We start from the raw sequence: 13,361 nt of genomic DNA, 5'->3' as shown, positions 1-13,361 counted from the left end.
AACCATATGTTGGGTCATAAAGAAAGCCTAAACGAATACCAAATTTTTGAAGCCATTCAGTTTGTTCTCCATTTATAGTAGTATTTTAGGGTAGGAATCAATAACAACAACAAGAAATAAGAAATCCTCCCTTTCTAGAAAATTTTAAAAAGTAATAAAAATAAATACGTTGTCCATGAGGTAACTAAGAAATAAATGATAAAATATGAAAAACATTCTCTCTGAGGTAGAAGATACATGAAAAATGCCTGGTATCACCACTTCTGCACTGATAGTTCTACTTAGTGCAATAATGCAAAAGATAAAAAAGACAAAACTAGGGGCGCCTGGGTGGCTCAGTGGGTTAAGCCGCTGCCTTCGGCTCGGGTCATGATCTCAGGGTCCTGGGATCGAGTCCCGCATCGGGCTCCCTGCTCCGCAGGAAGCCTTCTTCCCTCTCTCTCTCTCTCTCCCTCTCTGCCTGCCTCTCTGCCTACTTGTGATCTCTGTCTGTCAAATAAATAAATAAAATCTTTAAAAAAAAAAAGACAAAACTAATAAAAAAGAAACAGAATTGTTATTATTCATAGATTACATGCTTGTATACAGGAAAATTCAAAAACAATCTAGAAAAATGTGTAAGAACAATTAAGTGAATTTTGCACTATCTTGAGATGCAGGATAAACATAAGAGAATATATTCAGCTTCATTAGTTATCAATGAAATGCCACTTAAAATCTCGACTATAAACCTGCCAAAATGGTTAAAGTGAAAAATATGAGGAAAAAGTGTTGGTGAAGATATGCAGCAATTGGAACTATCATTTTTGCTGGTAGAAGTATAAATTTGCAGGATCACTTCCAATTTTTATGTGGAAATAGCCAATAAAATGGAATATGTGCATTTTTATGACTCTGGATTGCACTTTCAGGTACATACACAACAAAATTTCATGTATTTGTTCACCAAAATACATGTAACAGAATATTCATAAATTGCTATTCATTATAGTCCTAAAGCACTTTAAAGTCCATCAACAGTAGAATGGTAAATAAACTATGATTTTTTTACATTGGGGATGTTTTTTCAGAATGAGAATTAGGTGATCTCATAAATGAAATTTGATGAAAGAAACTAGATGCTTAAGATTATATATTGAATTATTTAATATGTATGTTAAATAATTCAGTATACATGTTATATTAGATAATGTTGAATATTACATATTTTATATTTAAATGTAAAGTTTTATATTTACATATATTTATGTTATATATATTAATTATGCACTATATCATTTTTAATACATATGTCAATATCAATGTTATATATAAGTACATTTACACATATACTATATAATCCATGTCATACACAATACATTTAATTATGCATAATATTAAATATATATTATATATTTAATAATACATGATATCAATATCTATTAGAAAAAAAATTACATATGTGAAAATAAGAAATTGCTTGAGAAGTGAGGAAAATACTGTCAGGGAATATAGCAAACCTTTTAACAAATCTGGTTGTGTTTTAAAGTAGGATTTTATGGACATTCAAATATTACATGAAAATGTCAATAAAAAGGAATATCATAAAGATGCAGTAGTATAAAAGAATTACTAATTGTGCACAGTCCCCAAGAAGGCAGGGAAAATAAAACCTAGAGCTCAGTTCGTAGCCCTGATTATAGACAGAACAAGAGATAACGCTTTCATTTTAGTGGAAATGGCTAAGAATAAATGTTAGATTAAGTGGGGTTCATTTTGCCGCTTCTATTTTTGTTTCTAATTTGTTGTTGCTATTGTTTATTTCCTTGCTTTTTTGTTTTATATTTATTTTAGGTGAAATATTCTGCAGAACAGGTGAGAATACGAAGTGCTAGAAATGTGATGAAAGTAGAAATTTGAAAGAGTGTTTGGGTGGGGTGAGTGCAGTAACAGCTAGCTGAAGACACAACACAGCACTGTCTGTCAGCTTTGGGCTGGCGTCTGTCCATTTAATTGGAAACCAATTTACCCAGTGAAAGAATTCTCTAAAGGTGAGAGAAAGTCACTGATGGATCAGCGCTAGGGTCATAAGCAGTTCTCTTCTACTAAATGTTTGTAGCAGAGGCAAATGAAACAAGGACTGTTGGCTGTTACTAATAGAGGGGTTAAAATGGTAGGCAGATGATCAAAAGAGATCTGAAAAACGGTAGGGATCTATGCACTGGAAATCCCTGCATGGATTGGAAAACTATGCCATTTGGATTTTTAGCTTCACAGAACCTACTTTTTCCTTGCGTTTCTCATGCAAGGGATGAGTGTAGGGTATAAGACTAATGCTGGTGCTCCTTTGCACTCAGTCCAGAGGTCTCACAGCCATCATCAAGATGTCGTGTTAAATACAGACAATAAATGTCTGTGGAGAGGGTAGACCTCAGTGCCCTGCCTGATGTTGGGGAGAAAAGAAACCACAGATTGGAACATGGATGTTGAGACAGGCTTGCCAAACCCTGCCCCTGCCTGCAAGCTCTACTACTCAGGAAAGAATATACTAATTTTTCTGAATTTGTGTAACTAGTGCCTGGGCTGTAATGGTTATAGAAAATTAGTTCTTCAGTGAAGTGTTTGCCTTCAAGTCAACATAGTTAAAAGATAGCTAAGGAGAGCTCTTTAATGTTACCCACCATGGTTTTAGAACAGGTCTTTTCAAACAGAACGAAAAGGCATTCTGTGTAGCCACCTGAACTGGTGTTATTCTGTTTGTGATTATTTCCTTTTAAGATGATGCAAAATATTTTCAGCCTAGAGTATGTGCTTCAGAAAAAAATTAGCTTTGAAAATGCTTTTTGACAGGGCAATATTACAAACGAATAAATGTCATATTTCATTTTATGTCTGGCTGTCTCAGTGGTGTTAAATTTCTTTAGTTATTCCATGCATTGATTCTCCCCCCTTTCAACTTAAGTTGTCCTTTTCTGTTGTCATGTTCTAATGGAGAGTTGGCAAGGGATGAATTTACTATGTGAATCCTATCAGTGGTCCTTTGAAAAACTCTTCATATTTAAAGTGGAGCCACCTTCTCAATTTAATTATAAGCTTGACAATTTCAATTTGGATATGTAACTCCATTTTGACTAGCCTTAACAAAGTCTCTAATTTGATTTTCTCGTTAAGCCAGCCTGGCTGTTTAACATTTTTTAATGCATCTGAAAAGAGAAAATGCTTTCAATACAGGCCATTCTTCTAAAAACCTGTTCAGAAACAAAAGAATATGTTAACCAAGTATTGGGATAAAATCAGCTCCTCAAGAGAGGTTCAGAATTGATAATAGAAACATATTGAATTAGATGATGAATTTTTGCTGACAAATATATATTTAAGCATTTCCAGTGGTGAGCAGCTACCACTGTTAGGTCAATCTACAGATGAAAATGACACCTGTAAGTTAGAAAGACTATAAAAATCTGTAAGTTTTTTAAGAAATATTTATGCTGTTGTTGTCTACCAACACACAGACACAGAGTCCTTTCATGTTACCTATGTTAACTTATTTCTAAATAATTTAACGGAAAAGTTTAAAATTAATTAAGCATTAAATAGATAATGCTTGGATAGGGAACCAAACCCTGGTTGGTTTCTTTCTTTCTTTCTTTCTTTCTTTCTTTCTTTCTTTCTTTTTTTTTTTTTTATCATTTTTAAAACATCATGGTAAGTTTACTCTTTAATTCCCATCCTCTATTTCCCACATCCCCCACCTGTCTCTCCTCTGGTAACCATCAGCTTGTTTTCTACAGTTAAGAGTCTGTTTCTTAGTTTGTCTCTCTCTTTCTTTTTTCCTTTATTTATTTGTTTTGTTCTTAAGTTCCACACATGAGTGAAATCATATGGTATATTTCTTTCTTGGACTGAATTATTTCACCCAACATTATACTCTTTAGTTCCATCCATGTTGTTGCAAATGCCAACATTTCATTCCTTTTTATGGCCAAATAATATTTGTGTGCGTGTGTGTGTGTGTGTATGTGTGTGTGTGTGTGTGTATACACATACATATCACATCTTCTTTATCCACTCATCTCTCAGTGGATACTTGGGCTACTTCCATATCTTGGCGATTCTAAATAAGGCTGCAATAAACATAGAGGGGCAGGTGTCCCTTTGAATTAGCGTTTTTTTTTTTTTTTTTGTATTTTGGGGGTAATTACCCAGTAGTGTGATACCTGGATCATAGGATAGTTTTACTTTTTTGAGGAAACTCCATACTCTTTTCTACAGTGACTGCACCAGTTTGTATTCCCACCAACAATGTAAGAGGGTTCCTTTTTCTCCACATCCTCACTAATACTTGTTTCTTATGTTGCTGCTTTTAGCCATTCTGACAAGTGTAAGGTGATAGCTCATTGTAGTTTTGATTGTCCTGTTGATAAATGATGTTGAGCATCTTTTCATTGTCTGTTGGCCATCTGTATATCTTTGGAGAAATGTCTGTTCATATCTTCTAGCCATTTTTAAATTAGATTATTTGCTTTTGGGGTATTGAGCTGTATCAGTTCTTTCCCAATACTAGTTTCTATTGTAAGCCAAAGTAAACAAATTAATTTTGTTTGAGAATAAGAGAAAATTTGGTTTGTATTTAAATTATGACACATCTTAAAGATGAAATAATGTTATGCAGTTCTATGTCCTAGAATCTATAATATGGTTTGTTTATTTTTTTTTGTCTTATTGAGATCTACATTTTAAAATTAAAAGTTTTGTTATAAAATAGTATTAATCTAAAGGTTTTTAAGTTGTTTGGAGCTTATAAGAATGACAGTTTCTATTTGCTATTTAAAAAAAAAATCTCTTTAAAAAGTGATGGAATATAAACATTATCAAATCACCATCCTAACAAAATACCTTGGCAAGTAAGATAACTTCCTTTTTTTTAGTACTAGTATACATTACAAAAATTCTATAACCTTCCCCAAATCCATTATTAGGTAGTTAATTTTTAATTTTAGACATTATATTAATGTTATTGCAAGTTCTCCAACTACTCATACCTGAAAATAAACACTCATTGAAAGTGACATCTTACTGAAAAGCAGGGTATATAATGGTTAAGAGCACCAGGTACTTGCACAAGACTGCCTTGGCTCAGATTCCAGCTCTACCATTTAACAGCTGTATTGCCTTGAGCAAGTTACCAAACCTTCCAATTCCTTTGTTTCCTCATCCATAAAATGGATAGTAGTAGTACTTACCGCATAGGGTTACTGTGAGTTAATATATGTCAACTACTTAAAACAGGGCCAATACACAGGAAGCACACAATAGATATTATCAATTGTTAGAAGCTATTATTATAATTGGAGCCAAACTCCACAATTTGCCTTTCAAGTACTGTGTTGTGCAGGTGCAACATCAACAAGGGGTCTTTAAGCTTAGGTAAACATTGAGACTCACAAGAATTTCATTGTCTACACTTGGCACCATTTTACCCAGGACGTTTTAGGAAAGGAAATACATCTTTTCAGGCAACAACAGGTTTTTCCCTCCACAGGAGTTCCAGTAGCAGTAGCTTTCATGGCAGCTCACACAGGGGTTGGGGAGGATGATTTCCCCAGGTGATAGCCCAGGTGCAAGGGGATGAGATCCACATCAATGGGAGTGAGTTTCACTTCCTGAGCATCCTCATATAAAATACATATCTGATAATATGGAGAGTTAGAATAGTATAGTACTAGGCATTCTGGTGTCTGACATAATGTAGATGAGAAACTTAGAAAATTAAAAGAAGGAATAATTACCTCATCTTTTTATTACTCTTGGCTATCAGTATCACAATAGGATTTTGAGAAGGGTTTACCAGCAGGAGTTCCACCTTGTAGTTATGGAGCCTACATCACAGGTATTTAACACTGGGTTTTGTAAAAAGATCCATACTTTTTGTGTATAGTGGTCATATATGGACAAAAAGTTGATATTTTATGAGGAGAAAGAAAATATCTTTATTGCTTTTGAACTACTGCTTTTCCATAGCAAAACATTATAGACATATCTCTAAGTAGAATTGAACCTTTTGTCTGAGAACGTTTTTAGAATTGGACAAATTTGTACTGTAGCCTGGAATCACAGAATACATACTACAAAGCACAGCAAAGACACTAAAATAAACTAAACTAAGATTCCTATAAAATAGGACTCTATTTAGATCGTCATAATTTGGAATGTTTGCAAGATATATCTTACAGTTAGGGTAAGAGCCAATTTACCAAATGGTCGTCCTCTATTTATTTAGATTTTCAAAAAAAAGTAAGGCAGAGCTCACTAATTTATGTTTGGACATAGACAATATTGAGAAATTTACTGTAACATTAGTAGACCACTAAGCACAATTTTTTTTAAAGATTTTATTTATTTATTTGACAGACAGAGATCACAAGTAGGTGGAGAAGCAGGCAGAGAGAGAGGGGGAAGCAGGCTCCCCACTGAGCAGAGAGCTGGATGCAGGGCTAGATCCCAGGACGCTGGGATCATGACCTGAGCCAAAGGCAGAGGCTTTAACCCACTGAGCCACCCAGGTGCCCCAAGCACAGTTATTTTAGAGCTACACCAGAGTTGTGAGAATAAGGACAAGTCACCAGCATAGGAAGAGTGGCTATTTTCCTATTTACTGTTGTAAGAGAACAGACTTCCAATTTCAATCAGAACCCTTTCTTTTAGGTCAAAAATTTCTTTTAAGAGTTATTTAAAACTTTGTCCATTATTATGGAAAAGGGGGTGGCTAGAAAACTTGAATGCACATATATACATATAATCCTTAGGAGGTTTGAGGTCTTAGAAGCCATTTTTGATCTTGGTTGATACTCTGACCAAAAACACTTCATCTAGATCACAGAGGAATGTTACCAGATGTTAGGGGAAAGTTGCTCCTTCTATGGTACACATTTTAAGTTGCATTTGCCTAAAAGAATATTCAGTTAATGAAAGTGATTCATGATGGTATGAGAATTTTTGGACCTGAGTTTTATAGTCTGGTTGGTTTCCTGTACTAAGCCTTTAGAGTATATTAACATTCTTGTCTCTCACGGTGCATTTGTAAAATTCAGAAAACTTTGTTCAATAGTTTGAACACGGAAACTCTAAAGTGATGCACTGTCTAGCTCAAATTTGACTTTGTTTTCACAAAGAAAGTTCTATTGAATGCTTCCCTGGAAGAATTTTTTATCAAAGTGGACCTGGATAAGAAGACTTATAAAAAAATTTTGCAGACAAGGAAATCGTGCAGTTATTTTCCATGAGTAGGCTTGCACCACTGCTTGGACCTTGAACAGAATATCCTACAATTTGTTAGGCTTGTCTCTGTACCTTGCTTGTGAGGCCAGTGATTGGGCTAATAGCAGAGTGATGCATCTTAGCACACACAGCTCTTAGACTTCAAAGATCCGTATAGAATGCCTGACAAGCTTTCCTCATGAAATGGCAGCATTCTTGTAGCAATTGTCCTAATTTGTCTACAAAACTAGTCTTCACACTCTCCCAGGGGCATAATTGGTCCTATGGTTTTTCTGGGTTACCCAGAGGAGAAGTTTTACTACAACCATTTAGAATTTTAAAATAAAAGGCTTTGTCAGAGGTGGCGTCAGAGATCACAATGGCACAGATAGGGCTTTGTTGATTCAATGAAGAAAGAAGACAAACCAGTATCTACATTTTTTTTTAAGATTTTATTTATTTATTTGACAGACAGAGATCACAAGCAGGCAGACAGGCAGGCAGAGAGAGGGAGAGGAGGAAGCAGGCTCCCCGCAGAGCAGAGAGCCCAATGAGGGACTCGATCCCAGGACCCTGAGATCATGACCTGAGCCAAAGGCAGCGGCTTAACCCACTGAGCCACCCAGGCGCCCCCAGTATCTACATTTTAAGGCATGTAGATAAGATTACAAAGTCAAAAAGAGGAGACATGCATGTAAGAAGACAAGAAGCTAGAGAAGCCAAAGCCACTAATCAAATTCTGAATGATAGCAGGTCTCTAGAATGTTCTATGAAAGAAAGACTTGATGGTAGCACAGAGCCCTTGGAGTAAATTAGATATATTCATGTTTGAGAGGGAAATCTTCCAAGGGTCCTCAATACTATTCATGTTAATTCATCATTTAGAAAAATTTTCTTCTCCTTATGGTGAGATTAGGAACTACTTTCAGAATCTAACTGGCTCCCAGGGGTTTTGAATAAAAATTGTTAATTATTAAAGGACAGATTTCAGCCTCTAATCTGTCCGTAGAAGAACATTAATAATGAAGTGCTTTATTCTGTTCAAAGTCTAGTGTTCGTTCTTTAAAGCTGTGTACAGATTCAGAAGCTCTAAGTATCCTCTGAAATACGTGTCAGTGTTTCATGAAATCCTGTTTAATGTTTGCAGAGTATTTGTCATCCCTGCCACACGCACAGATTTTTACATTTCTGGCTTCAGTAAGTAAAACAACTTAAAGAGGTATAGTTGCCTAGTACTACTGCCTTTCCATTTACATATTTTTTGGTGTTACCTTTTCAAGAATTTCAAGCTTGGCATATAATGGAGCTAATTAAATTCTCTTCCTAGGAAGCAGCCAGCTAGACCACTGCCCCAGGCACATAACCTCAGCTTACTACTTTCCTTCGCTCATTTATTCTGTATGTGAGATGAAACTCCTTGAGCTGCAAAGGTAGAGTACTCAGGCCACGCAGCTGCTGATGGATTTTAGCAACACAGAACCAGTGTTTGAGTCTCAGCCCTGACAGCACACATCACAGAGAGGTGACAGTGGAGGCACAGCTTCCTGTGTGAGTTGGCTGGGGATGACAATCTGCCAAACTAAAATAATGGCAGAAGCATTAGTTGTAAAAAATGAGCCAACTCAGCTTAACTCTACAGTGTTTTGCAAAATTCTAGGAATATCACTCCATTTCTCCCTGAGATTATTTTTGTGAACAATCCAGAAGACAACAATTAAAAACAAAATCATGTGGGAAACCATTTGTTTTAGTACTTTCATTAGTGCATCTTTATAATTAGACAACTTTGTCAGTCTTCCTAAGAAACAAAGGAAATGTATTTGATAACAATCAGCTATTTGGCAATCACTATACTAGGTCCTTGACACACATTATTTAACATTAATTAATATTTTTTCTACTAAATATTTTAAGAAACTAGGATGAAAGTGGTTAAACGATTTGCCGAAGTTCTAAGGCAGGTCTGGAATTTAAACTCAACTTTATTTGATTGAAAAGACTTGGCTTTATCTATTTTAATACACTGCATGATAGGTTTGAAAGTTCTGTGTTTTAAAAAACATTTTTTGGTGAAAATATTTGGGAAAATTTGGTTAATGGACGTTAATGGTATACATGCATGTGTACACCTGTATGTGCTGTGTGTGTGTATAATACTTATCTGAAACTATAAATTTCCTAGAAGGAAGGTTTTCAGTTGTTTTTATAAAGCAAATTACACATATAATTGCTTTTCTTGAGGATTGCCATCTTTTATAAAAAGGGCTCAGAATTACCTTTGCATATAGGGAGATTCATTACAAAGAAAGCAGTGACCATCTAGATCTGGACCTTACAATATTATATAGAAGTTATAGCATCCATTTAATTGAAAAACAAGGATAGAAATTAATCTCTTTAAAATATCTCATCATAGTAACCGTTAGGCTTCATCAAGCTATTGGTTATATAATCCTACTATATATTCATATCAAAAATAATAAATAATATTACTCTATTTTTTAAAAAAAGAGAATATGAATATATTTATATATCAGATAAATAAACGATAAATTTAGGTGGATGGATTAATGTAGATAATTTACACAGATACATAAAATAGGGATTAACTCATTTCTGGGGTGAAAGCAAAGTGGAACATTTCAGTTTCTATAACATTAAATCTCTTTAAATTTCTGATTGCATTCTTGAATAATAGGTCTTTTTTCCTCCTACAGTTGGACAGCGTCACCTCCCTGATCCAAGCAGCCAAAAATTTAATGAATGCTGTGGTGCAAACAGTGAAAATGTCTTACATTGCCTCAACGAAGATCATCCGAATTCAGAGTCCTGCTGGGCCCCGGCACCCAGTTGTGATGTGGAGAATGAAGGCTCCTGCAAAAAAGCCCTTGATTAAAAGAGAGAAGCCAGAGGAGACTTGTGCAGCTGTCAGACGAGGCTCAGCAAAGAAAAAAATCCACCCAGTGCAAGTCATGAGTGAATTTAGAGGACGGCATGTCTACTAAACCCACAATTCTACACTAGTGCCTATATTATAAAGTCCTGGTGAAACACAGTGTTTTAATTTTACACTTAATTAATTCTGTAAGTTCACTAACTTTTAGAATTTAATGCACAATTAACGTGAAACATTGGAGGCAACATATATTTGGGATCATGTCATTGTCATCTCTGTCTGGCCAGCACCTAGTAAGTCCACAATACATGCTTGCTGAATGAATGAACATTTTAGGTGTCATCCAGCTTTTCCTGTCACAGGCAGCATCTTACATTTGCTACCAAATGAACACTGGAGACTCAAATGAGTCCTAATCTTCTGTAAAAGCTTAAGTACACTCACCTTATCATTTTGAATTAAAACATTGACATGAGCTCTTGACTTGGTTTTCAATGAAAGTGGAAGACTTCTTAAAGTATTTTCCCATTTAATCTCTATATTTTCTTTACCTGGCCTAACCTGACAGACATGTGTGATTCTCTTGATATCTAGAGATAATTTTTTTTTCAATCTCGAGATATCTTTATCTATTGCCAATTGATTAGGTTAACATCAGAAACTAACTAAGCTCAGCAGTCAAGTTCAGCCTTGATGATTAATGACGCATTTTTTTTAACATTATAAAGATTACTGCGAGTTTTGATGCCACAAATGTACTTTCAGGTCTCCATAGTATTGAGCAGTTTTGTATATTGAGGGTTAGGTTTAAATGAGTCCATCAGATAACATATATGGAAGGAAGAGTTATGACCCATTGGGGAAATGGAACACCTAACTATATTCTTGAGTAAGTTATGATAACAGAAGTAGAAGGAGTTCTGTGTGACTCTAAAAATCTATTTGTATTAGCTTGTAATTGTAATTAAAAGGAAGAGGCCAGTTTGAAAAACCTTTTGGTGTTGCGTAAAATATAACTGCATGAAATGTATCATTGAACTAGGAAGTAGAGTTAATGGGAATGAAGCTGGAGTGATTTTAATAACATTTAAAATAAAAGTCATTGGGGTCATTTTATAACTCCAGTCACTGTGCTCATACTTAATTAAGTTCATGAAGGACTTCATGATAATCTTAGGGTCTAGTGCATTGGCCATCCCTTCCTCATCCTTTCTCTCTCTCTCTCTCTCTCTCTCTCTCTCTCTTTCTCTTTCCCTGACTTGCCCTTCCCTCTTTGGAAGAGTTAAGTTTCATTTTTTCTCACACGAGATTACGAACATGCATTCCCTATTCTACTTTATCGAAATTCTACTATAATTGTAACTTCACTTCATACAACATTGCATTAATGAGTTATCTCCACAACTATGTCATCTTAGTATGATGAAGTAAAATTCAAACATTCAATATCAGTTGATACCAGGAGGACCGGTTTGGGTAAAAGAATGTGTGAAACATAAGAAAGCTTAAAGTTAAGAATATGATAATGTATGGATGGTACTTTAAGCAAAATTGTATGGGGGAAAGATTTATTTAATAGATAATTATCAATTATGTGGAAAGTGCTAACTTTTTATTGTACTGAATTATTTTATTCCAAAACGCTGAGTTGCCTTGGCTCAGCATATAAACTTCCTAGGAGGTGAAAGCCATAGGTCTTCCTTGCCTTCCACTCAGCACTGGCACACAATCATTATTCAGGACACAGTCCACTCCCTAAAAGAGAAAGTAGAGCAGAAAGGAATTAGGGAATCCAGATATTTCTATTTTCCAGAACTATCTAGAGAATAAAAAACAAAAAAGGAAGTTCCTTTTGTTGAAATGCTACTGTGATTTTCTTCCAAGAGTGGATATTACAAGAGTGACATCTATGACCATACTTTTCTCAGATAAAAGTGTGAATTTATAATTTAGTTGAGAAAATAGACTTTAAAAATATCACTAAACGACTAGCTGTATATCTTAGTTCCCAAAGCCACAAGCTCAAGAATCATAAGTCTCATTTAGAAAAACTAATGTCTATTTGATCCTATGTTAGCTTTCCACAGGCTGGAGTTCAGAATGCAGGACTGATGCCAAAAGAACAAATATACCCTTGAAAAATTATACAATTACCAAATAATCTCTTTATCTTAAAAAAATGACCCTTTACTCAAAATTATCTATAAACAAGGTCTCTTCTTCAAAGTAGGTAGATTTCCAGAATAGCTCAAAGCAAATAACTGTAAGTAAAAAAAAAAAAACAAAAAAACAAAAAAACATAATTAAAAATACAACTTTGGGGCACCTGGGTGGCTCAGTGGGTTAAAGCCTCTGCCTTCAGCTCGGATCATGATCCCAGGGTCCTGGGATTGAGCCTGGCCTGGGGCTCTCTGCTCAGCAGGGAGCCTGCCTCCCCGTCTCTCTCTGCCTGCCTCTCTGCCTGCTTGTGATCTCTGCCAGTCAAATAAATAAAATCTTAAAAAAAAAAAAATACAGCTTGGAGAATGTTCCCCCAGGAGTAAAGTCCACTGTGTAGTAATCAAATATGTGATAAGAACAAGATGCATAGAGCTGAGAATGATATCTGTCCACCTGAGTGAATTTCTGAGTGGGCAGCATTTCGAGACTTCCTTTGATTCAAGCCCACTAATAAGGGCTTATGCATGAGGAAAACTAGCAGCAAATACAATAACAGATGTTTGTGCTATAAAGCATAGTTAAATGGACCTAATCAGGAAATGTGAATGTACTATGTATATTTATATTTAAACCCTTCTTCTGTTGGGGAACAGCAGACACTTCTAAAGGAGAGTGACGGATTTGTGGCCCATCCATGCACATCTTGAAACCATATCAAAAAGACTGGTCCTTCTTCTGATGATACATTTGCTTTTACCTGCTAATCAAGATTCTTTTTTTTTTTTTTTTAGCAAAATCAATTTATGCTAATTTACGTAGGGAAAAAAGAATCCTTGAGAGGGAGGAGAGGGTTTATACCACCTACAAGGATAGTTCCAGTCTTAGTCACCAGCATTGCAGCCAAACAACAGGCTGAAATAAGGATGATAACTTAAAAAATATCCATGAAATCATAATCCAGTAAAGATTTTTTTAATTAGAAAAACTGGAAGGTCTTTTTTAATCAAACAAGAAGAATGAGAAATATTAATATTTCTCTTTTCCTTATCACACGTAGGAATCATTGGAT

General features: G+C 35.1%; 1 protein-coding gene across 3 annotated transcripts in view; it reads left to right on the top strand.

Annotated features, from left to right (window-relative positions):
- The window catches only part of CTNNA3 (catenin alpha 3), a 1,797,739-nt gene extending 1,785,278 nt beyond the window's left edge, over window positions 1-12,461 (top strand). For all 3 annotated transcript variants that reach the window (XM_032312382.1, XM_032312379.1, XM_032312381.1), the window contains exon 18: window positions 9,954-12,461. In XM_032312382.1, coding sequence (XP_032168273.1) covers window positions 9,954-10,241 — 288 coding nt within the window. In that variant the 3' untranslated portion in view covers window positions 10,242-12,461. The remainder of the gene's footprint in view (window positions 1-9,953) is intronic.
- Window positions 12,462-13,361: the final 900 nt, after the last annotated feature.

This window comes from Mustela erminea, chromosome 14 (genome assembly GCF_009829155.1).
Source record: "Mustela erminea isolate mMusErm1 chromosome 14, mMusErm1.Pri, whole genome shotgun sequence".
Taxonomy (NCBI): domain Eukaryota; kingdom Metazoa; phylum Chordata; class Mammalia; order Carnivora; family Mustelidae; genus Mustela; species Mustela erminea.
This window is presented reverse-complemented; position numbering and strand designations above follow the sequence as displayed.